Source organism: Solenopsis invicta, chromosome 5 (assembly GCF_016802725.1).
Source record: "Solenopsis invicta isolate M01_SB chromosome 5, UNIL_Sinv_3.0, whole genome shotgun sequence".
Taxonomy (NCBI): Eukaryota; Metazoa; Arthropoda; class Insecta; order Hymenoptera; family Formicidae; genus Solenopsis; species Solenopsis invicta.
The window spans coordinates 15,461,526-15,488,936 of NC_052668.1; the positions used below are offsets into that span (position 1 = coordinate 15,461,526).

At 39.1% G+C, this 27,411-nt stretch overlaps 1 protein-coding gene across 4 annotated transcripts in view; it reads right to left on the reverse strand.

Annotated features, from left to right (window-relative positions):
* The window catches only part of LOC105198556 (signal-induced proliferation-associated 1-like protein 2), an 86,403-nt gene that overhangs the window by 8,898 nt on the left and 50,094 nt on the right, over positions 1-27,411 (reverse strand). For 3 of the 4 annotated variants that reach the window (XM_039449533.1, XM_039449532.1, XM_039449530.1), the window contains exons 2-4: positions 1,589-1,760; positions 821-1,303; positions 55-303 (exon numbers count right to left, since the gene is read on the reverse strand). In XM_039449533.1, coding sequence (XP_039305467.1) covers positions 55-303; positions 821-1,303; positions 1,589-1,751 — 895 coding nt within the window. In that variant the 5' untranslated portion in view covers positions 1,752-1,760. Of the gene's footprint in view, positions 1-54; positions 304-820; positions 1,304-1,588; positions 1,761-16,270; positions 17,509-27,411 lie in introns of those variants that run through there. The other variant, XM_039449531.1, reaches the window with a different exon arrangement.

The window sequence follows — 27,411 nt, forward strand, 5'->3', positions numbered from 1 at the left end:
TATGTAACGCGAAAAAAGATTTGCGCAAGCAAAGGCATGTCTTCATTCACTTACCGAGGAAGTATCGGCGGTAGTAGTGGGCCCCCTCGTCAACACTCTCAATGGGCAGGGGCCGTTTCTGTAGTGGACAAGTATTTTTCCACAAAGTCTCACCGGGCGGTGGCTCCAATACAGAGACACCGTAAGACAATGACGGTCTGTGAATTCCGTTGCCCTGGGCGCAGCGAGTGAGGCCGACCTCGCGTTCGCCCTCTCCGCCGATCTCGTTGCGGAAGAAAGGGCACGACTCCAGCAAGTCATTACCTGAAACCGTCAATGAGAACGTTACACAGTTGAAAAATTTGTCTTGAGTTTAACACGTGTTGCACATCCCAAACCGTCCGCTCAAATTTTTGTGTTAATTTAACGCAAGACAAACATGTGTTAAAAAATAACAGATATTCCATGCAAAATTAACACGAAATATGTAACTTTGATACAATTTGAAAATAAATTATAAAAGTATATTTCTTCAGTAAAATTAACATTTATAACGTGTTGGTAAGTACATTTTATTCATTTATTTTAGAATTAACGTTTCAAAGTTATAATACATTACTTTTATGTTATTTATTCATTTACCTATAAATTGTACTAATTTTACTAAAAAATTTTCAAACAATAACTTAAACAACACAAAATATTTAAATAACATAGTAGCATTATGTTAAACTAATACTCGGGTATGTTAAAAATTCTACGCAGAATTTTTAACGCGGACTATTTTTAACATAAATACGCAAAATATTTTTGTGTAATTATCTTTTTTTCCTCAATGTACCTTTCCCATCGCCCGCATCCTCCTCGGGAGTCTCGTCGGGTGTGGATGCTCTCAGAGCACTGGCGGCGGATGCCCCAGTGGCCGTGTTTCTCCTTCTAGCCAAGAGAATCCCCCGGAGCTTCGCGGCGTAGCCGAGATTCGCCGTCAACGACTGGCAGTCGTAATGGGCGAAGGCGCGTCTCCGGTGCCGCTCCTCCACGTCGGCCGACACCACCGGGCTGGTGCACGTCTCCTCCATCGCCCGCGGCGGCTTACCGCCCCACAGTCTGTTCAGCTTCAGTCGCAGCTTCGGACTGGAACCGGCGCCGGTGGGGCCGCAGACCTCGTCGACGTCGAGCGGCTGGCCGGATCCGTCCTGCTGATGAACGCGACGCAGATAGTCACCGGTGACGGCGCCGCGCTGGTCCGCTGGTCGAAAGTCCTGCAGCATAGCGAAGAAGTTCTCGCCGCCCGTGATGGACTGCGCAACTACGTCGATGCTTCCTGCGATGAGATGAGTAACGTTGAAACGCATTACAATCAACTTCAAAGAAGCAAAACTGATCTCTTGCAAGAATTAAACTCTTTAAATGAAAAATATTAAGACATTACGAAGATTCTAAGTTGCGTCAAAATAATATTGTAAACGCAGCAAAATATTTTTCGTTAAATTAGAAAAGTTAAATAAGAAAAAAAAAGAGAAAGTGATGGAACGTCCTTTATAAAAAGCTACTTTCGGTTTGGAGTAAATAAAGACATTTAGAGAAAGTGAGTAAGTGTGACTCTTACCATGGGAACCATACTCCCTTCTGAGAGGCGTCTCTGGCACCCTGGAGGCAGGATCCGGACTGTGCGGAAGCTCCAGGCTGGAATTGGACCTGTGAAGGGCCAATCCACGACCCACGCGGCTCCCTCCACTGCCGCCACCATTCATTGACAGACTCGCGATCATCTCTTCATTCTGTGAACACGGAAATGCAAAAAAAAAGTTAAGAAACGGATGATGTACGATAATACGTGTGACAGAATGTCCACGTTCGTTATAAAATCGTTAAATACGTTCCTCCGCGATTCGCGTTCGTTTGAAAGCAAGAAACTGGATGGTCGTTCGCCATGCGGCTCAAGTGCAGATGAATTTAAGTGTCTCTAAACAAGCGCAAACTAGGACGACTAATTAGAGTCATCGAGCCTTTTGCGGCTAGCACTTGGCACACACGTTCGTGCGTATATGCACGTACACGCATATACGTGGTTTAAAAGTATACCCGAGGGTACTACATATCCGCGCGACGAGTTCATTCATCCTACGAAGTGGCTCTCGCTGACGCTTTTTCCTTGTCCTTCCCTCTTAATTAAATTGGTCCTTAATTACGAGCAAGGCCGACGAGGTGATAGGAGAAGCAAAGGTATGTTGGAGTCGTGGAACTCTAGTTTCGCTCGTTATTGGCGATTATTGCTGAATTTCTAGATTAAAAAATCACATTTCTTGCCCTCTCCTCCCACCTCTGTTATTGTTGGAGATATAGATAATTATTCTAGAGTTGTGCTAAAATTGTATTATTTTTCCTTTAAATCTTACACCGAGAGAAAACGAAGTAGCTTGAGAACTATAAAGACTCGGGAGTTCAAGTCATTAGGTTTATAAAGTGATGCGTACGAAAGTACGTATAAAAAAATTATGCTTTCTTTACTGAAAAAGTTATGTTTCCTTTATATTTGAAAAACCAATTGATATTGTTACTACAATAATATTGTTTGTGCTCTTCTGTATTACTATATATTATCACTGTATTTTCATAGTTTATATAACTTATTCATTGCTCTTGTTACAGCTTTATAATATACAGTTGAAGCGCTATTTATTCTCACATTTCTGATTGCCGGTACGAGTTTTTTCTCCGAATGCAGATAGATTTTAATTGATCTCAAATCTCCGGTTCCCCGTTTTAAATTGATCTTTATGTATAAGTCGTGCCACAACGCGTTCATTGTGAACATAAATTCATTTGGCATGCATAAGTTTTTTATGTATTTCAAATTGCAGGCTCCCGACTCGATAAAATTGGAGAACGTGAATTTCGCTGCGTTCCAATTGAACTCTCAAAGGGGAGATCACGAGCGCTTCTGGCTGGTATTCGGACTGGCGCCGTCTGGCTCTCTGGCTTTCTCTCTCTCTCTCTCTCTCTCTCGCCCTTACGCGGGAGGGAGTGTTAATTAGCTCCGTTCCAGATCCCCAAAGTGCATTGTATATCGTCGCCGGCGATGCGGTACGCGCTCTCGCATCTACGCAACGCGAGAGCGTCGCATCGCGTTGCCGGGATGCCGAATGCACCTGATGCGCCCGCGACTGGTCGACCGGGACCGAATTAGCCGTGTACCGTTGACCGTTTCGTCCGGTGAATGGTCGTTCGCATTGTTAAGTCCCCCCTCCCCCCCAAGCCTTACGGATCCGAGTTGTACGTTGCACACGCGCGGACAGGACCGGCTTTGCGTGTCGCGCGCGGCCGCCACCGCCGCCGCCGCTGATACCGTATTATTCTGGCGACACGCACCACGAACGATATCCGGGAACAACGCGTGCAACACCGAATGTCCGGCGGCGGCTGTTCAGGTCGTTTTATTTAACCCTGACTAACGTTCTCAATGCGCGGGCCGACCAGATGTCCGGATTCTCAGCGTGTACGAATGGACACAAAGAGAACGCGACCTCTTTTCTTTTCGGACGTCCTCGAATGCCGTCGCACACCTTTACGAGTGATCTTAATTTCGCGCTGATCGAGCATTTATGTATTTTTCTCGGATTATCCATTTTTTTTTATTACACTGAGAGAAAAACAATTACTCAATTTTAACAAATATTTTTTTAATAGCTGCAATTAAATATTTATCAAATGTAAATAAATATTTATTTGGTGCAAGAATGAAACATTTAATTTAAATATTATTTTGTTTTATTGGGTAAATATTTATTTACCGTAAGCAAATATTTCATTGCAACTATTCAAACAAATATTTATTGAAATTTAGTAATTCTTTCTCTCAGTGTACATTTACAAATTTCAAAACTAGAAACTTTTACTAGAAACGAGATTTACTCTAACTTTCATTATCCTTAAACAAAGTTAATTTTTTTAAGAAAAATAAATTAATTCTACAAATATCGATTCTTTATCTTATAGCAAATATCTTACTAACAAATTTAAATATAATTAATATTGAGTTGTGTATTTTTTATGATAAGAAACGAAAGTTTGTTAATCTAGAGTACTGCTTATATTTTTCTTACATTAACACTACTAGAAAAATCACCCACATGATTAGATACATTTTTTACACTTTTAAGAATTTTTTTCAACACTTTTTCCTACTTCGCAAATTACAAAGTGTTAAACTAATTATTAAACCAATACTATTTTAATGTAAACGAAATCTTATTAAATGTTATTTTACGCTATCTAATTTTATTAACAAAAACCGTATCAAACTTGAATTAGCGCGTGGAAAATTCATTCACAGCAGTCATTAACTTCAAGGTTAATAGCTTCGTATAATTCTCAAAAAAAAAAAAAAAAAAAAAAAGACAGTCCTAGTTTTCCTTATCGTCACTGTGTCAATCGCGAATGAAAGGTGCGGTCACGGCATTCTGCATCCATTGTCCCGCGACTCGCCTCGTATACCGGATACAGTTCGCGTCACAGCGCGGCGTGCCGCAATAATCGACTTCGCATGTCGATCGGCGTGCCGAACTTCGCCCTCGCCTCTGGATGAAGTGACGAGTGACGGTGCGTCGCGTCGCGTCGCGAAAAAAACGGGAGCTCGAACTCTCCGGAGGTATTCGGGAGAGCGGCCCGTCATCATCGGGGAACGCCGGTGGCCCCGTTGCATTCCGTGCATTCCGCGCGTCCCTCCGCACGCTCGCTCGCTCGCTCGCTCGCTCGCTCCTCTTCGCGCCGTAGTTTCGTATGCACCGGATGCGCGACGGCGACCCGACGACGTCTGCCTAGCCGGGGAAATGCGCGCACATCTCAAATATTGTACCTTCACTCGTTGTCATATACCATGACGAAAATCTAATCGCGAACATTTCGCGAGATACCAATGGTAATGCTGAACTCAATTTACACTTTGCTTCCCTCGTGTATTCCCGTGACTTTACATATGTAATCGCGGTAAACTAATATGTAACGTGCGATTAGATGGATTTCATGTTATCTGGGAGAGAGAATCCGCGTTACGCAAGATTTCATTGTTAGAATTACAGAATATATAAAATGTGAGATTAAGTTCCTTATCACAGAAAAATAAAGAATGATTTAATATTATATATTGTATAAAATTGTTCTTATTTAAAAAAAAAAAATAAGGTCAATGTATAGTCAGTAAACCAATAGAAATAACTTGGTATGATTACACTTTCAAATAAAAAATATTTTAATCAAATCTGTATGAAAATTAGACTTAAAAAATATCAATTCGCAATTTATTATTTTCAAGTTTCATTATTTTAATATTTTTCTTAAAGAGTCGTTTAAGAAATTGTTCAGCGACTGGTGCATCGAAAGAAGGCGGAAGTAATTAAAAGTTTTTAAAAAAGATTCTTAAAAAAATTTATCTATTACATTATTTCTGCATTTATCATTTCCCGCGTTAAATAAGTACAGGACGGAAGGCTTTGCTTTCAAGTCGCAAATTATCTAGCGCCGCTTGTGCGTTTCGGTGTGGATTTATTTTCCACATTCCTATCTCGAAATACCCTCGCGAAAGATTCATCCGCCTGCGGATCGCATCTTTCGGAGGGGGGCAATAATGACGGGCACAGACTCTGTGCAGGCGATCGTAGAATGCCAGATGCGTTTGTGGATTCGCCTCCCGCCTCGCGGCACCCTACACGCGCGCTTGCACACGCTCGCGTATGCACGACGACGCGTGGGTGAGACTGCAACGCGCGCACACGAGATACGCGCAGAAAACGAGTAGCCGCGACCTGCATAGCGCGGGTTTCTATCTCAAGGTAGCCGCGGTACTATCTCGCGCCTACTTCACGTGTGAATTGCGTTACGTAGCTCCAAAGTCGTTCCTTTCAGAGTCTTTCACAAACAAGGCAATCTTTTTATCCTTCGCAGGAGATACACCGTGTTCTAGAATTACGAGCGTTATTCCTGCGAAACGACCGTCGCGATTCGAGAATAAGGAAATCGGTGAGCCCCCCCGCCGTCGAAATTCGCATTAATTAGGCGTCTGGGTTAAATAAGGCTCGCTTATAATTTATTCTATTTTTTTTTTACAAATTCTGTTCAATTCAATTTAAAAAGAAATAAACCAAGCCTTATACTCATAGTCCAGATACCTCCAATATTAAATTCAATTAAATCCATTCTCTCGCACTCCGTTTATCCGTCGTTATTATTTCCCAAGTTTGCCACGAGATTTATTGTTCCTTTATTCTCTCACAAGTTACGTGGGGTTTATTGGACCCCAAGTGTAATTAAAAAAGCAAAATCTAAAAAAAAAAAACGTAGCGCCAGCGCTGTTCCTGTAAATAATAAAAAACGAGAGAAAATAATATTATCCTGAATTTGGAAGGTTTTTCGTGGCTTTTTTATTTATTGGAGGGTCTCTGGTGACCTTGTGACTAAACTTTTGACTTTTATCCACGTGTCTTATAAAAAGTTATTTAAGATTTCTTTTTAAATAAATAATAAAAAGGTATAACGTGACGCAAAACGGACGAAAGAATGCGAAAAAGTGTGCCTGACGAGATCCTGCGGGTACAGCCGGCAGGGTGATAATGGAGAAGAAACTTAAGAACCAATCCCACGGTCAAGCCGAGTTGACTCATCGAGCACTCGACTCGCCAAGGACAATCGTGTCCGTAAGCCTCGTTCCGCCGGAAGGAAATACTTATGTTCGCCGTAAACAGCCATGCCGCGATCGTATTGAGCGATAATAATCCGAATCGCACTGACTCAATCGCTGGACTCATCGCTGTGGATATACCTGCGATATATCGAGCGTCACGCATAAAAAAAGGAGGCACGTGACGCTGAACGTACGTAAGTTAACGCTCCGGTGTATCAGGAGTGACTACAGAGATATCTCGCCATTTTATCAATATTAACGAAATATCTTTCGATGCAATAAGAATTGTCAAAATGTAATGATGCACCCAGAGAAAAGTTATGTTTAAATTGATGCAATCGTTTCTTGAACTTGATTATTTTAAATTGAAGTGAAAATACCTTTGAAGAAAAATAAAAATTTATTTGATTTCCAAAAATGTTATAAATTTTTTTTTTTTTAAGTAAATAGATTATTTGTCTAATTTGAGCAAATACTTACGTTCGTCGTAAACAGTTGTGCCGCGATCGTATTAATTATTTAATTCAAAGAAAGTACTGACGGAAATGTAAGAAATAATTTAGTTGTTCTAGTTTTAAAAATATATTTCTTTCATTAAAAAAAAAAATTGCATTGCATAAATTTCTTTGATTCATTGTCAGACAAATATTTTTTGACTCGAAGAAACTTTTCTCTGGATGTGGTCTTAAAAAACGGACACAATATATATTATTAATTTCCTTCTATAATTATATATAATTTATTTGATTTGCATTTTTTTCTGCAAAGATTTGAATAAAAAAAAAAAGTTAAAATCGACGAAGATAGATTTGCATGTAATTAATATATGATAACTACGCAAATATATAATTATAAATAAAATTAATTTAATATTCCAGCATGGCGTGGAATAAGAAACAAAGAGACGGCAAAAAGAAGAAATAAAGAACCTTCAGTGTTTTTATAATTCCACGCATGTTTTCGCAACACATTGCGCAACGTATGACGAGATTAAGGGATCCGGGCGATGAGTGGACGTTGAGTATCGACATGACGAGCTCCGTGTTGCATCAGCGTGCGAATCGGCGCGTAATCAGGGCTTATGCGTTTCGTCTCGTCTCGTCGCACCTTTGTTCGGTAACAGCTGTTCCGTGCGCGTTCTTCCTTCAACGTGCGATCGACGGCCTTGGATACGCGCAGGCGGTGATTTATGCGTCGATTCCCGCACTCGGACAACGCGGATCGCGCAGGCAACGGGAACACGAGATATGGGTGATTAACGCGAAAACAAAAGGCGTCACGCACAAATGCGGCGCGCGGCAATACACGTTTAACGCGCCACCGATGCCGCGTTATTTATCATCCAATTTTACGTTAATTAGTCTCCTGCTAATTAGAAAATAATAAAATAATTATTCGAATAACAGTGAAGTTTGTGCACGCATTTCCTTTCCTTAGGCTCCTGGCTCCCCCCCTCCCCTTTATGAAATAACAAGATCGTAAAGTAAAACGATTTATATACAAAGCGCATCTCATACACATTGCCAACCGGCACCGCGAGCGCGTCGATTAATGCATCCGCGCGTGCATTTCATGCACTTCGTCCGCGCGGACGTGATCCTCGACGGGGAAGGCAGCGCCGACAAAGTTGCGGCCGCGAGCCGACGACGGGAGACAGAGAGAGAAAGAGAGAGAACGACAGCCGATGTTACACGTTCCACGGCCACTCCGGCAGATAAGAAGACCACCTTCGAACTACCGAGAAGCCTCTCGATGCCTCCGATAACCGGTCGTCATACGGACGAGGCGCGGGCGGGCGGCCCCGTAGCTGATTATACGACGACGGGCGCTCGCGGCGAATGATCGAACGGGTTAAAAAGGGAGATTTAAATCCGGAGATCTACGGATGCGCCAGCGTATTTAACGCATAAGGCACGCGGAAAATTGAGATAATTGCGGTTGTTTACGAGCGGCGATTATTTATTGCGGAAACCGCGATTTAACGTCGACTATTGCGACCGCCGCCGGAACACATCGCTTGTTCGCGCACGGTGCGTGTTCCATAGCGTTTCGGGAAAGCACTTACTGGCGAGAATTTCACGGGAGTGTTTATTCAAATTTTGTAAGAAAATTTCTTGAGAATTCCAAGATTTTTCCAGGACATTGTTATTATTTTTCGGTTATTTATTATTAAAAGTTCCAGATAAGATCGAGAATTTTCTAATGCCGCGTTGAAATAAATTGGTTTTATTTTATCTTTTAAATATTCCTTCATACAATCACGATGACAAGCCGTTGTTAAATTTGAGAAAGTATTAAAAAGAAATAATATGAACTATCTGTCCGCAATACAAGGATCTAGCTCATCGAAAATGCACGAATCAAAAAGTAATTAAACACACATCATCAATTTAGAATACGATGTGTTATTGTCACTAATTTTTTCATGAAAACTAGCGAGTTACACGAGAAACGTTTGTGGAGGTGTATGTGCCACATTCACTGCTAATCGATTTCATATTAAAAAATGATTAAAAAAAAAAACAATTTTGTCAGAGAAAGAGAAATAGAATTTAAATGTAAAAGTGAAATTTTAACAATTTCCATGAGTTCCAATAAAATCCATGATTTTTAAAAATAACAACCAAATTCCCTAAAAATTCCATATTTTTTAATAACTCTAATTCAAAGAGAGTAAACTAAAAAGAAACAAAAAAAATATATAAAAAATGGACGCAATCACGAAAGCGGCAATCCGTTCCACCCGCCGCGCCTTCAGGAATTTCCTACGCTTGGTTTGCCTGAGAGAAATCCCCGGCAACACCCCTGGCGTGCCGGTGTATCGAATTCCTCCGTCGGCGATCAGCGAGCGTGTCGTCGCGGGACCGCGGCGGCGGAGGAGCCGTACCTGCGCGACGACTTTTCCGCGCGCGTACGCCCTGTGGGAATGCTCGCGGTGCGTGCAACCGCGGGTTAGGCACCCAGCGAGTAACGCGCGACGATGACGTGCGATGCGTGAGACCGCGTTGTTCTCGCATCATCGCGAGTACGACGCGCAGGTGAATCGTCCGGCATCCGTCCGCATGCACCGCTCTCTCGCTCTCTCTCTCCCCCCTTTTCTTTCTCTTTCTTTTTGTCTCTCGATCGGATGTCCGCTTCGATAGGTTTCACGGATGGTCCGCGCTCGTACACTGTGTTCTACCGACCAGAACCGAGCGTATTCCGACTCACTGTCATTTCTGTGTCCCGGGAAGCAGAAGGGAGTCGGTCTAAAATTATCGGTTCCGACATATTTATATCGTTGCGTTTGGGGAAAATGAGACAGCCGCGAGTTATGGAACGCTAGAAGTTTCGAAGCATTCGAAAAACAGTGCGATAACTCACATCTGATAATGATGCGATTGATATACGATTTTACGTGATATCAACATTTGTCGCTTCAGCGGAAAGGAGATCTTAAATTATCGCTTTCGACATATTTATATATCGTTGCGCTTGAGAAAATCAGAGTTGTGAAACGAAAAAAAGTTTCTACCTGGAAGTTTCGAAGACAGATAACTCGTAGCTACAGATAATGATGCGTTCGATACATATTTTCATGTGATACCAAAATTTGTATTTTTAGAATAAGTATATGGAAAAAAATACACGGAAAGATACAAAGGTATTTAAAAATTTAATTGGATACAGGTCTGAAAATAATTTCGTTAAATCGTATCACAAATAATTATGCACTCCAATTGATGTTTAAATTACTAGAAGTACCAAAATTGTTTGCAACATTGTTCACGCTTGAACATCTCTCATAATTATTTTAATGATCCAACAAAATTGTTTTCAAATCCGCAACTGAATTTTTAAATACACTTCAGCAAAACCACAAGTTTCCATGTAGCTACAAATAAATAAACGTCGAAAGCTCCTGTATATTCTTTTACGGCGTTACATATGTTAACATATTATCTAGCATGTCGGCGTCACGGAAAATAACTGCAAGTGTTGCGCGAAATCTTACTTCTCTTTCTCAAGATAAAAGTTCATAATAAGAGATCGTGCGACGTTGCGTCTCCCACAAAAGCAAATAAGCGAGCAGATATCTCGACGATCGTGGACAGCAGTGCATCGTTAAATGTTGCTTAACGTCACTTTAGACGAACCTCTCGATCGCGGAACGCTTCCTTCTCCGCACGGCTCCGTGCTCGTCGCTAATTAATTAATTCACGGCATGGATTTCTTGCACCGTGCGATGGGAAACACAATCACCGGTAGGCATTCAATGAAGAAATCGCGAGCGACGCCGCGTCGCGGCGACGACGGTCCTTTTCGCACGTATTTCTCGATAACGCGAGAGTGCACCAGTTATCCCACAATTTCTTAAACGCCGCGTGTGCGTGCGCGAAACGCGCTGCCGAACTAGTTATGTAAATGCACGCTGCGCATTCTCGACGCGATCTACAAGCGATCGGAATGTCCGTTTCAGAATGCGTCTGTGAATTGCATTCTTCCATAATCCTTAAACACGAACGTCCGACTATGAGATGTACAGGCTGCGTTCTTTCGGCGATTAGCTGAGTCGACAGGAGCGGGTCGTGTAAACATTCGCGTTGACACGCGATTCTTACATTGTCAGTTAGCATTTAATTATTAAATAGTTAATTTGAAAAATATCCAAAGGGCTTCCCACAAGAAACCAAGCAGATCCATTTTTAAAGAAATCTGAGTCTTTTGGCGCAAAATTATTCTCTATCAGTAACACCGTAAATAAAATTTTATTCCGGTAAGAATCAAAAAATATGAATGTAAATAAGAATCTAATATAAATATAAAATTCTCGCAAGAACCAAATAAGAGATTCTTTATTTTTTCTTAAACGGTTTCTCAAAATATTAATAAAAACGTAAAATTTTGTTCCTATGTATATTATATGCCCGGGAAACCAATTATAATATTTATACAAAGAGAAATAAAGGAATATTTTTGTTAAGAGCAATTTGCATAATTTGATAATAATTGAATAAATAAAAGGTGAAAAAATTAGTGCTTTTTAGTTTAAATAGTTTCCCTCTTCATCTTTATCATTATTAATGTTATAAAAAGATAAATGTAAAATATTACAGGATAAATAGACGGCAAATATAAAATTCCCGCGAGACCAAACAAGTTTAGCGGGTTCATTATCTTTCTCTTTTAAATGAGTTGTTAAAATATTAAAGTCTATAATTTTGTTTTTACGTCTATTATATGCTTAAAGGAAAATTACTATATTTACAAAATAAATGGTTTGAAGATAAGAAGTTTTTTTCCTGAAAATTTTGGATAAGCGAGTTTGGTTTGTTTGGTTTTTGATGCAAACCCTCCACGTACGAATATATACGAAAGTTACATTCTTTTTAATATGTAGTTCGAATGTGTTAGAAAGGAAGTGCCTACGGGATTTCACGCAATATTCTATGCTCTAGGCTCAAATTATGCTATTACGGAATAATTCACGCTCTTGAGAAACGCTTTTTCTGCGGTCGGGCAATGCGCAACGCGGGCGACTTTTCTCCGTTATCGCCGTAAGAATCGCAAAAGTGAGCCGCGTCAAATCCGCGTTGACCACGCTGCTCACTGTCCTTGGGCTCATGTAAAATTAATGCGGCACGAATTCTTGAGGGGAATGAAGATTAGACGGAGAGCGGAGCATCGTGGAAAACGCGCGGTGAATTTTTCACGGGGCTGCATGAGATAAAAATGCGTCATGATGCATCCGTTCTTTTACGACGCCACTATCACGCGCACACGTGTGATAACATGTGACTTTTATTAGTCGCCGGGAGTTATCGCTGCCATATGATGAGTTGACGTCCTAAGAAAAACCCGCCAAACAGATTTTTCCTGTTCTGATATTAAATCTCGGCTTCTTGCAAAAAGAGAGAAGAGCAACTTTAAAGAGATTGTTAAAGCAGAATAATAAACAGTTTTATATTATTGAACGTTGCAAAAAAAAATTCGACAAATTTCTAATCGATAATAAAAAGCGTATATTTCGGCATTTATGCTAATGCATGTGATTTGAGAGAATCATATTGATTTTGAAAGAATTGTTAGCTCTTTCAACTTTCGAGCAGTACACAGAAAGAACGATTTTGCTAAAGTATCTAAAAATTTAGTTGGAAAAAGATCTGAAAATAATTTTATTAAATACAGATACGAATGCGCATCTAATAATAATTTTATTAGGCCATCAAAATAATTCGTCACAATTATTTTAATGGTCCATTAAGATTTATTTTCGGATCTGAATATCCAGCTAAATATTTAGATACTTTAACAAAATCATTTTTACCGTGTAAAATATAAAATTTATAAAAAATTTTTCTACAAACTTAGAAAATTCCATCCAAGAATGGGGTTAAAATACTCGTGGGAACTTGAAGATCTGCATAGAGAAGGAAAAGATTGAAGACAAGAAAAAACACGAAAGAAAGAGATTTAAACTTTCACATCCATATTTATCCGTATCTACATCCTCCCTAGTCTATATGAAATATTCAAACCGTATATATATCTTCGTTAGTTATTAGGGCAGTATATAAAAAGATCTGAGCAATAAGAGTTTTCGTAATTACGCGAGTTTCCACCGAGTGGTGAGAAAAGCCATTCGCATTTTTTCCCCCGAGTACCTCGAGCGTGAACGCACAATCCGCATAAAGACGTGGAGCATGGAATATTGCTTTGCACCGCTCTCGCGAAACTAACACACCGGGCTTATAATGGCCTTTACCGCGTGGAAAACGTTTTTCCGTTGGTTTCCGCCCGTTGATTGCGATCACGCCTCCTTATGTGCATTGGGGGAAGTCATTATTTTCTATTCCTTACGAGGAGGCAAATACGTCGCCGTATTTAGGGCGTCAAAAAGATTTCAGCGCACGTGTTTGAAAAACTAATTTAAAAAGATTTATCTCAATATTTTATTCAGAAAACTTATTCGCATTATTATATTAATTATAGCGTCTGTAAGATTTCCCAACCACGAAAATCTGTAAAGAAATCTTGTTGCAAAAAATTCTACCTCAGCCAGGATTAACGAGTTTAAAATATATAAAACAGTTTATGATTCTTTATTATTCTTTTACAGAATAAATACCAAGTGGCAACAAACATAGAGAACACTGAGAAAAAAAATGTTGCATCACAAAAATTTGACATAAAAAAAATATTTACTCGGTAGGTCCTAATAACTTATTTGATTTGCAGTCCAATTAAAAATTACTTAATTGAAATATTTATATGAATAAACTGAAGAAATAATTTTTATTCAAGTAATTTTTTTTGCAGTTTTGAAAACTATTTACTGTAAAATTATTTTTTTATATTCAAGATAATCAGATTTTTTAATCTGAGAAACAATTTAATTAAGCTTAATAATATTATTAAGTTTATTGGTAAAATTATTATTTAAAATTATGTAAAAAATGTAAAATTCCAAAATTACATACTTAAGGTAATACGTCTATTTACTTAAAGTTTATTTACTTAAAGTCTATTTACTTAAATAGTAAATATTTTTACTTAAACAACAGAACAAACAAATGATATCATCAAAATATATTTTTTAAGAAAATAATTTTTTTTTCATTAAAAAAAAATGTTTTCCCGCAGTGTATAAAACATTGTATATAATAAACTTTACAATAAAGGATGATATTTTCATGTCGTCGCGATTATTTTCACGTCGTCGCTATTCTGTGATAAAATCTGCTTGTGCATTAGCCGAAAGAAATGAAAGAGGTGGATAGCAACTCTTTAACCGTCCGGTACAACAATTTCGCGAGGTAATTACTCCAAGTGGCATGTGTCCAGGGGGATGACGGGAGCCCAAAACTTGATACATATTACAAAAAGATTAACCGCAACGCTGGCTGCCAGCGGCACGCATCCTCGGCGAGCTTCTGGTGAGAAAGAAATTCCTAGCGCGGCGAACATTAATTTCGCGGCCGGTTTTTGCCGGCCCGACAAGCGTGCGCGGCGTGCGCGCCGTCATTCTCCGCCGACGTAATAACCATTAATGCCCTGGATACGCTCGGAAAAGTCCGTTTTTCCTTTTCTGCCAGCCACGCGGCAGCGAAAACAGCGAGGGGTCGGGGGCGGCTCGAGTTTTTCGCGAGAGTCCTCGAGCGTGAAAATCTCGCTCGGAGGAAGCGGCCGGGACGCAATAGCAAGAAATATTCTGTTATCGCGACTAGGAACTCGCGACTGGATTATCGCGTATGAGAACGAAAGAATAGACGCTAATTGTTTCCTGAAGAGAATAAACTAACGCGCAGCCGTTCGCTGAACTTCCCGTTGATCGTTGCAAACGTTGATCATTGCGAAAAGATATTAGGTGTACGAGTAGGCGCCTATGTAAACGTCAATAAACAGGGAACAACCGAGAGCTTTTTAACCGTGACACTGAGCTATACTTGCTGTAAGCTCCGTCAGACTTCGAGTTAGAAGCGTCAAACAACATGATCACAGTTTTTCAGCCGAGTTCGTCGTCTTAGCGAAGGTTATCGAACTTTCTTCGGGAATTCCACGTTAATGAGTGGCACGATATTTTAGATAATAATGCAATTAATGCACGTACAATAACTAATTATTTAGTTAACAAGGCACTCGCTATGATGCGATAGGTCACGATCTTTTATCAACCGAAAGATACAGAGTTGGATGAGTTAATATATTTTTTCAACTAAATTAAGTTAAAAACTTAATGACTTTAATTAATGGCTACAAAGTAATTTAATTACTTTAAAAGTTAAATGAACAAAAAGCTAACTAGTTACGTCGAGATTAAATTAATTTCAGTTAAAATAAATTTTGAAAAGCATTATTCATATTAAATTAGAAATTCGTGTAAATTTTAAAATTAAATTACGCAAAACAATTATAATATGAACCATCACACAAGCTTAATATTTTATTTATTAATTAAGTTTATATGACAAAGAAATATCACTCTTTTATGTGGGACTGTATCTATATATTATTTCTTTTATAATTTTTCTTTTGCATAAATTTTTAATTTAGGAAAAATGTTAATACTTAAATTAAATATGTGTTTCAAAAATATGATAACTAGTTAAAAATAAAATCATTTAAAATTAACTAAGTTAAAAGTTACTAACTTTTTTACTAGTTACCCAATCCTGACATTTAGATACACGTAAGAGGAGGAATTATAGTTATCTGATAATGTTGCTAAGGGATACTTGAAAATACTAATTCATCCATAAAACATGCGATAACAAATTGCGGCGTTATAATGGCAAATACCGAGAGTACGTGTGTACGAGCGTAGCTGATTACAGAATCGCAATTCTCTCTCCTTCCTCGATTTATTCCTTCCCTACACCCGTGACTGCAATAACTCGTGATGTTCGTAATAGCGCAACGTGTTCCTGACGCGAGCGCATCGAAGCGGGGCGTCCGGTCGCGGATTAATTGGCGTAATGCGATTCAAATTTAGCCAATTAAAAATTATAATTCTCCCATTGTGCGGACGTGAAACATGCAAAGCGGAATTACGTTGTGGTTGCAAATAACGTTGCGTTATAAGGTATAACGGGCGAGGGAGGAAGCGGAACGCGTGTATCGCGTGATACGTACGGGCGTCGAAAGAATTCCTTTTGGACTCGTGCAGGCTTTCTCTTATATAGATACCACAATTTGGTTCTCATTACTTTCACAGATAGACGCGGTTAGAATTGTGCGAATAGACCGCTCTTGATTATCACCAATTAATATTCATTAGCGAACTCAGACTCGAGAAGTTGACTCAACGTTGGCAAGGCTCGAGCATAACGTCTCCCGTTGTTCGCGCGGCATTTGCCACAGTTGTATACGCACAACGTGTTCGATATTACCGCGTTCGACGCGAACGACGTAATGAGGGGGTCCCGATAATATACCGCGTTACTCAATACAGAGAATCGGAAATCGAGCGACGGCGCGCGAGCGACTGACTGGTTGCAGAAGTCGATGCGACGGACGGACGTGTGCGTACACGCGTATATGTGTTGGCGTGCGCGAATTCAAGGACGTCGGCGCGTTTCGCATACCGACTAATTACGCGCCCATCCCACGGACGACGCACCTCCGCGTGCGTGCACGCACGGCGAGACGGTCCATTGCCCGGTCGAGAGAGAAAGAGAGAGACGGAGATAGAGAGAAAGAGAGAGTAGTCGGAACAATCGTCGTCGACGACAAAAGACAAAGGACGCGAATTCGCGATGCGACAACGGAACGGACGCGAAGTCGACAGTTTCACAATTCTTGCTGCCGCTATCGCATTCCTGCATCTTGCGTGTGTGAACCTAAGGTTGCGCGAGACGCATTTATATGCATGGCAAAGTACAGGCATTTGCTTTAAAATAAAATTTCCAAAAAATAGGCAAATCTTTTTACGTTGTAGATTAGAGAATACCCTTAAACTGAAAATTACAAAAATTATTACTCGAGATATAATAATGTTTTCAATATTCTAAGTTGTGCACGCTGAAAAAACATTGACAATGAAGAGTTTGACAATAACTACCAAATGTTGATTGAAATAATGGCAATTAAATATTTGATTAATATAATGGAAAATAATTTTACTTTTCTAAATATTTTATAAACGTTACATTTGATAATACTCGCTAAATATAATCAGAAACATAAAGTTATTTTTCTAAGTATTTTGTGAATATTATTAAATTGAACAATACTTGCTAATTATTCAGAAAGATAAAATTAAGTTTTACTCATTTGGCACTACTTTAATCGATATTTAGTAACTATTACCAAACTCTTTTTTCAGTGCGTATTAAAACGTGCGCGGGACACGAGATGGTGCGCCAGTATAAAGTCAGTGGCGCATCAAACGCTCTTCTCTTCGCAAAAAAAAAAAAAAAAAAAAAACCACGCTCGGTCGCAGCGGGTAATGATTATCGTAGGTAGAATGTAGACAATAAAAGGTCACGCGCGCGGGCGTAGAGCTCGCGTAATGACGAATTGCAGTGTTTATCGGCAGAGTGCATTTCGAAGTAGAGCTCGCCCGACGATAGGTCCGATGCATCGTTCTGACACGTGGGAAAAGACAATTAATTGCAGGCGCGCGTCCGCCGTATTATCTCAACATACGGCCCTTAACCGCGACGCCCCGTAATCCCCCTTCCCCTCGCTAAGAGACGAACTTAATATCGCGCAGCGGGATGCGCGGGATGCAAGCAGGCGAGCGAATCGCATAAGCGCGCGCGCGCGCGCGCGCGTGCATTCGTGTGCACTGACGATATTATCTGACGGAACAGCGATCGGCTGCCACGTTACTTACGCCCGGGAGATTACTTTGTCAAAACTTTAACAGCGAATACCGCACTTATCCAATCTGTACAGTTACATGAATAAATTGGGTTAATACCGCAACGCCTACCTGCAGTGCGCGAATTAATCGCCATTATCCGTGCAAGCTCGACTGGCGCGGTACGCATAATTAGTCGAGTAATTAGGCGTATCTAATTTCCTCTCTAACCGTATTTGATATTAATTGTTTCCATACAATCGATGCGCATTGTGTTCTAAATTCTTAAGATAACGTTAATCGAAGCGAGTATCAATGGATGATGTTCGCGTTCACTGAACCGATCGGCGCGCGAGCATTCGCGAGTTAACGAGATCTCTCGGATTAAAATCGGCTTCGCGTGTGCGACTGCGCGCGAAGTCAATTAATAAACGGGGGACAGATGTGGCGTGTATCCTTAGCCACTTCGGTTTCCACGAAGCGTCCGTAATCGTCGTAGCGAAGGAAAAAGGGATCTAGGACGACGAACCCGCGCACGATCGACCGACCGACCGACCGACCAACCCGGTCGATGGTTCCACCGCCGCGCCGCGACGCTCGACTTATTGGTCGCCGGCCGCATTACGACCTATAATGGGCGAAGCTAAGCCGCTTGTTTTCCAGCAGCCGGCGTGACGATCCCGTAGAAGCAACTGAAAAACAGCCGGTCGTGCCGAGGCGTTTTATAGTTTCTCTCCAACGATCTCGCGAGACATCCTCTCTCACTTTATGTTAAGTACGGAATGCGCGTGGAGTGCAAATAGACCCTTCATCAAGAAACAATGGAATTGGTATACCTCACGCTGTACGATGTGCCTTAGAACTCTGCGGAAAAATGAATGCCGTTTTATAATAATAATTTGTAGTGTCATCTTTAACTTTTTGGTCAACATTAATTTTTTTCAATATAAACGAGAAGAAAAAGATCACCGATGTTTCAAATATTGTCTGAAAGCTGCTAATGTAAAAGTTAACAATAAAAATAATTTTATTTACGTTAACTCGCAAACATTGCTTTTAAACCGGGAAAATGCATGTTTCATGTAGACACTTAAGAAGCAAAACAGACAGCGTCAGCAGCGAATATTATTATGCCAAGAAGAAGATTTAAGAACCATTACTCTAGGAAGAACGTATGCAGCTGAGCGAAACTACTTGCACTTGTTGGGGTAACAGATCGCAGGCCGTTCGCACGCTTTAATCTGACAATGCAGACGATAAGCTAACGGTATATCGACGTATCGAGAGACTGTGCGTACACAACAAGCACAAGACCATCAATCACAGGCTCCATTTCGACGACGACGAGCAATAAGAGAAGAGAAGAGAAGAGAAGAGAAGAGAAGAGAAGCGAAGGATCAGGAGTGAGAGTAGGAGGAGGAGGAGGAGGAGGAGAAGGAGAAGGTTCACGGGGCCAGATGTAATCGAGATCATCATGCTTTGCAAAAAAAAAGAAGCATCAAGGGCAGTCGTGGTCTTCGAACCGCCATGCGGTTACATCATGCGGAGCATCGGCCTCTCAACCCTTTTTCTACTCCACTCGCGGACACATGCGAAATTTTCTTGTTAGCGTTCACGGAGGAGATTCGTTTTGTCGACGACAAAGGATCCAGTGCACGAACGCCGAAATGGAAGGACTAAGAACGTAATAAATTAGGCGCAGAAACGCACAAAAAATTTGTAAAAATGTATATCTAATTCAAATGCTTAAGAATGTATTCCATTTGTTTGTAAAAATAAATGAAAAAATTATTAAAATACAAATTGTTCTATATTGCATTTCAAAGTAATGCAAAAAATTTAATAGCGATTGTTTTTTACCTAAAAATCATTTTAATAATAAATAGAAATGTGCTCTAATGGGAATGTATTAAAAAATTATCAGAATGTTTTTATATAAATACTTTGAATAATTATGTAAAATTTCATTGCTATGTAGATATTAGTCTACATAAACAAAATGTATTTGTCTATTTGTTTATTTACAAAACAACTAAGAAGTCGATTCTGTAACCTTAACAATGTCGTTAACATTGTTGTGAAGCTATTATATGATATAAAAAAACAGTGTAACCATAACAAAATCGTTAAGGTTACAAAATATTAACCCATAAGTTTAGAATCTCAATAAAATTATTTATACAAAAAAATTTGAAATGTTATTATTTTTTAAATTTTAGTATAACAATAAAAAATAGTTTAGCTAAAGTATAAATTCTGTAGTAAAATAATAAAACTGTTAAAACATGATATCTCTTGATGAAGTCTCTTTGTCGAATTAATTGTAAATAACAATCAACTTTGTTTTCTGCGTATACAAATTTTATTCAATTAAGTAAAGATGTACCCGTATTGCACACATTTTTATGTGTTAATATTTTTGTATTACTTAAAAATTTGTTTATAGTACCCTAAAATGCAATACAGAACAATTTATAATTTTTCATAACTTTTTTTATTATTTTAAAAATAGTTAAAATTTATCCTTAATTAAATAAAATTCGTATACCCATGAATAAAATAAATGGAAGAAATTGGAGTTTTTTTTTGTAAAAATAAAATTGGTTATTGTTACTTGTTGATTAATTTGACGAAGATTTAGAGATCAATTTTTAATAATTTTATTATTTTATTGGAAAATTTGATCACGGAAGTGTATTAAAATTCTTGCGCAATTATATGCGCGAGAGTCAAGCCGTAGGATCGAATTAAACCGTAGCTGACTGCGACATTCGGGAACCATTTATTATTTCTGCGTGATGCATCGCGATACTTTACTGCCGACACACGACGGATATTTCACGGTCTCGCAATGGGATACCTTGGAAGCCGCTACGTATACCGGACGAGATATTACGGTATACCAGGTATATGCATTAAAGCTCGCTACAGGTGTGTCTCGAAACTAAAATCAACTTCCGATTGGTAAAGTTTTATAATCGCGTCTGTCAACGTTAATTGCGTCGTTTCTAAATTCTGAAATAATGATCTCTCTCTATCTTGCAGCGCTGGCGGAATACACGGAGGTGCTGCAGCTGTTGGACGACGCGTTAAAATCACATATCGCGATTAATCGAAATTCACGACAATTAAAATCACGACGCTCGTACGCGCATATCCGGTTATCGGCAGTCATCGCAATCGTGCACATCATTTGTCCGATTACGGTTGACTCGGTCCGGATTACGGGAGAGCGACGATTAAAAAAAAAAAGGGGGGAGGGGGAAAGCCATCAAATTCGCGCGAAGCCCGCGCCGATGTTGAAAATTTCATTTGCAAGTCAAATATCGAGCCGCGCTGCGTCCGTTCCGAATCCGATAGTTGCCGCGTACCGGCATGCGGTTCGGTAAGGTTTCAGGAATGTACCCTCTCAATTCAGGACAATCGGACGGGAATGTGAGGACCGTCGTCGGCGTCGTCGGTTCCGTATCGTCAAGAGAGAGGAACGAGGAGAACCCTCGTGTGTAAGTTCTCTCTGTCTCTCTCTCCGGCTCCGCCGACAGTGAGTCATCCATGGGGGCCCATGCGTCGCGCGGCGAACCATGAGTGCATAGTGTACGATACTCGATACGCTATCGATATGTGGTCCCCAGTGATTTCCTCCGAGGGGTTTCTCGTCAACAAATATTTAGCCTCGCGCATATGCAAGCGATATGTGAGATATTACGGAACTAACGATATCAAAGTTGATTCTCAGACGGATTCGGATTTGATTATTCTTTTTTTTTTTTTTTTCTAAATAATCGGCTAAGGCGGAAATATTTCCCATTAAAAATTATTCATTAAGAAACGATAAGCGAATAGTTCAGGTAATAATTAAAATAAGCGTAATCTTTTTTTTTAAACATCGCCGATCATACCTCGGTCTTTTCCGTACAACGAGATTTATCCGTAGCATCCGCGATCGATGCGTCGTTCCGCGGTGAATTCACTTTCTCATTGTCCTTTTCTCTATTTCGCTTCTTCGGCGACGGCGTCAACCACGTCACGGTGTTCATAATGCTGCGAATTATCTTCTTCGACATCGCACGTAACGCACGACCAACCAATCCGGCAGTTGCTCTGCCAATGGTCATAGCCGAACTGAGCAAGAATCACGAAGCAGATTCGTATTTATTAACAATAGCAGAATAGTAGCGCAAGCCTGCTCGCGGAGCAAACGTGCACCGACGTGTTCCGTCTTGCCGAGGGGAGAATGAACTAGAGCCCCGTCGCGTTCGTGTAACCGGAGGATATCTGAATCTTTATTACCCTTCTCCGCATCCCGTGTCGTAATCTCAATTCGATAATAGAATCGATAACGTCACTTTTCCACCGGAAATATATGTTATTCTGCACTGATTTTAAGAGTGATATATCACTGATCGCGATTTAATAAACCGTAATTGATTTGATAAGCCGTAATAACAAAATTATTAGGAAAAAATATTTTAAATAAAAAATAAGTGACTTTTTATCAATAAAATTATTGAGTTTATTACAAAATTTTAAATTGTAATTTTAAAAATGATTTGAAATTTTGAAAATTTTACTGATAAAATTTAAGTCAATATTTTTTATTCAAATGCTCTGAGTTTATCATTTGTAATAACTGTATTGATATGCATATATTGTCTGATGCAATAATTATGTCGATAACTTAAAGGAAACACAATAAAATATCTTTTTTCAATTAAGCTTTAAATAAGTTAAAATATAGATAAAAAAGATTGTGTATTTTTTTACAAATGTTAAAAATAATTTTTTTTAATTTTTGTATATGTGGTAACATGCGGAATAAATACGAGCAATATTCTTTCTTTTTAAAGAATCTACTTGATTGTTTATAATATTGTTTATTGAAGATGACCGCATTTACGGTCGAAACGTTTAACGTTGTTGATTAAAGATCGTTTATATTAGTACGACCTAGCTTTGCTCTTTCAGCCCATGACACATATTGTTTGATTTTTAAATTTTTATTGAAAACATCTTTTAACGTGCGAGAATGCACTTATTACTAGTAATTTTCAATAGTGGAAATCTGGAAATTATTGAACGCAAATAGTTTTCCAATAATTGCCAATAGTTTTTTCACGAATCCAATAATATTTTTCCATAAGAGTTAATATCATAATATTATGGATACACAATTCTTTTGACAAAAATTGATTATGTATCATGACAAAATAAAGACAGGAAAGTTCACGCCTGCGTATTTTTTTTGTTTTACAAAAAATTTGACATTCGGACCGACAAAAATGTCAACCATAAAAGAATTTTCTGCACAAAAGAATTTATTGTAAAAGATTGAATTATATGAAAAGAGATTGTAAACAAATTATTATTCAACATTGAGATCCACTGAGGCCATCTCACCTCTACGTCTGACATTTCGTCTAACGGTTCGTCTGAATTTCAAACTTATATTGTACAAAAAAAAATTCGCAGGCGCGAATCATTCCATCTTTATTTTGTTATGATAATGTATCAGTCTTTGTCACGATAATGTATACTTTTGCGAGACATTATTGAATTTTCGATATGTACCTTGCATCATGCGCGATACTCTGTGCACGAAGATACGTGTGTAAGAGATACTCAGGAGCGTAAGGCCGTTAAATATTGATAGGCGAATGGAATGATTGGAAAAGCAGTGGAGCGTTTCGGAATAGCAGTGAAAGTATTATTAGCTATCGAAACGAAGGAATTTAAATCCGAGTTTAAATCCCGGTCAACTTCTTTAATTTTTCCGTTGTTTACACGTGTTACCTCGTGTTGGGTCTTGAACCGATCGGCGACGCTCTCGACCAGAGGCGTATCTAAGGGTTGACGAAACTGGCCTTCGTCGGGGGCATTTAAATAAGTTAAAGTATATAAGATAAAAACACGACATGTATTTTTTTGTAAGTGTATTCTCGTACATCACGAGGATAAAAATATCCTTGTGAAAACATCGGTTATTTCCTTTTGAAATTTATTCAAAGGAGAGGGTGCAAAAGTCACCCCATAAATCTGATTCTATTTATCTATGTAAAGTCATGAATTTAGACAAGAGTTGATAGAAGAGAAATGGCGAGACGATATGAAGATTGACCTCCAGACATACCAGAGATTAAAAATTATTAAAAAGTATATACAAAATATTTAAAATAATTTATTATAATATATCTTATTATTATTTATTATATTTATGCCAGTGTATAACAACGTTTTCGATCAAGTATCAATTAAAGTCGCAAATTTACTCTGTGAAAGTTAGAGTAAGTAATTTTAACGAATAAAATGTAAAATTTGAACAAATAAATGTTACGAATACAAGTTGGCGTCGATATTACGGCATGGCTTGTGTGAAAAAAAATTCAATTTGCGAGAAGGAGAGACTCACGGCGTTAAGTTGATCGAAACACAACTCCACGGGGGCAGGTATGTCTTCGGTCACTTCGTAAGTTTCAACGAGTTTATAGCTAATTACTTATCGCACTTCCACGGCTCGCTTGCGGCTGCATTGCGACCTTGTTTGCGGATTGAGTTACACACTCCCTCGCTCTTTCGCCTCTGAAAGGGCCCTATTTACGCTTTCAGCCACGTCGAAAAGAGCGAAGTAAGAGCTGTCGGGACGTGACACATCTGCAAAACGGGAGCGGCTTATAGGCGCAGCCCTTTCGATGCAACGGAGTAAAAAGCGAACGATCGGCAGCGTCACCGGGAGACGTAATCTGAAGACAGCTGGCATACGTGTGTGTGCGTGAGTGTTTTAAACTTGATTCAGAGGCATTGCAACGCGCTCATCTACTTTTTCCATGGGCGTTTAAATTCGCGTTTTTTTAAAGACGGATTTCCTTTTATGAAAGCCTGCCCCGCTGGATAACTATCAACTATCGGTTATCCCCGACCGAGGTAGCTTTGATTAATCGCCATCCCGTATGCAATTAACGTCTGGTGCATCAACGGATATATTATATCCCGTTGAAGTGTGCGACGCCGCTCGATTAGGAATGGCTGTTGATAGGAAAAGATTTTATTGCGCGTAAACACACGCGCGATGAGTGATTCGAGCAATAAATTAAAATGTAACCATATCTGCGAACAAAACTGTATCTACTCGGGCGAAATTTACGTAATGAGTTAAAATGTGGTACTTATCGCGATGTGTCTCTTTTTTTTCCACGTAATACAAAGTTATTTCAAAGAGCAGAAATACGGCAAAATTTTACGGTACAGATTAAAATAAATGGAAAACTGTTTCATAAATCGTTAGGCTGTCTTAATAGCGGGGCACCAATTGATTATGCGCGTTTCCGGCACGAGTGAATACGGAAATCGCGAAAGTTAGTGACTCCACTGATTGTGAAGAAAAAAAATGGATCGTGGAAAACCAGGCCAGCTTTTCCAACGTTTGCGAATGCGAATTCAGAGGTTCGTAACACGTGCGAACGGAACGGACGATGTAAACGAATTCCGAGGCACGTCCGGTGAAATTGTAAGAGAACTACCTGTGAAGGGAAAAAAAGATGAATGCAATTCAAAGTCGCACCAAGTTGGGACCCGCTCCTTCGACTGCGTGATGAAAGAGAAGAAAATGGCGAGAGATGCATTCTATATGTGCACTCTTACCGCACTACGTCACACTTTCCGCATTCAGAGAACGAACATCAACTCGGGCGCAAGAGAGAAAAAGAGATAAGGGAAATTCCACGGGAGAATAAATGCGGCTAAAAAGGCTCTTTATTCTTCTTTAAACTGACGTGCCACACATTTTCGGACCTTGGTGACAAAGAGCAGCGCAAGCTAAAAGTGTCCCCCCGCAAAGAGCGGCGCTCCGTTATCTCGAGTCATTATACTTAGTAATCGTTCCACCGTTCTTAGATGTCATCGCGAGTGACGTTGCATAAAATGCGCCACCGAGATCGTTAACGTTCTTATATTCTGGTGCAGCTGCACGCCGGCCGACCGGCACAATCCATTTGCGGAATCGGCTATTAGGGATGCGAACGAATCTCAGCCGATCCGCGGCGAGACATGTAGCCGCGAAGCACATCAACAGGCGGTTCTTCAGGGAATAATAATCATCAGTTGGATGATTGCACCGGATGATTTGCATCAGGCTATACGGTCGGTTTACCGCGCCGCAGATTACGTCGAGAGAGAATTCCTTAAAAAAAAATTCCGGTGGTCTCTATCTTGCTCCAGTCAGTGTGGCGCTTCGATAAAGCCAGGCATATAAAAAAAAGCATTTTAATTACGATCGTTCGAAGAATAACTGTACGTTTGAAAAGACACTTTCTCTCCTACGAATGCAACAGAATATTTGTCAAAGAATTATTTTGAATAAAAATTATTTTCTGAAAGAATAGTTGTTTTTATAAATTTTTCTTACGTTAAGAGGCCAAATATTTTTATAAGAAACAAAAAAATGAATAATTTTTCTACTGATTATATTATCTCGAATATTTTGTCTCTATCTGAGTCTATTGTATATATATTGCATTTTAAAGCAAAATCTATAAAGAGGTTCATGAAGCTTTTTAACTGATAATAAATATCCCTTGAGCAATCAAGACTTATCAGTCACGGTTTCAAATATTAGATCAAATGAGAACTGCCAGCCCTGGGCAGAATGAAAATCAATCGCTTCTTCTTCGCACAAGAGTGCCATTCATATAAAAATGGAACGCGATAAAATGCAGATAAAAATTTTTCATATTTCAATTGTGCGGATTATGAAGCATAAAATACTATACACGGTGATCATTAACGTGTTTGTAAAAATTTATACAAAAATTAAAATATCCATATCGTAGATAATAGAAAGTAATTGGGTGGAAAATTCAAGGAAATGTACGCACAGTTATATAAACTGTTTAATATAATTCGTATAATACTGAAAAAAAAGTTGTTAACTTGGTTAAATTTTTTTCAATTCAAATACTTATGTATTTGACTTAAATACATAAAATAATTGAGCTTCAGTTTAAGTATTTAACTTAAATACATAAATACTTGAAATAAAGAAATTTAATCAAGTTGAAAAATTTAGTAAAGTTAACAACTCTTTTTCTCAATGTAAAGTGACAAATTTGTAAAAATATCTTATAGCTTTTTTTAATATATATATTCTATAAATTTTTATACAAAGAATTTATATAAGACCTCGAGTATGTAAACTTGAATAATTATTTTTTCACGACGTTAATATTTCTTCCCAAAAGTGGAAGAAATATTCTTTTTTTTTTTTTATTTTCCTTTCGTGTGTTTATATGCGCGCGATTCAATTCGATATCGACACACGAAGATTACGACGTACTAAACACTTAATATGTGCTTCTTGAAATGCTTTCTCGCAGAACCATCATTCGGATAATACTGACTTCCGCGGAATGTCGCTTCGGAATTATGATCCTAGTAGACGGGGGAAAGGAACGTGCGTGTGCACATCATTATCTCCGTA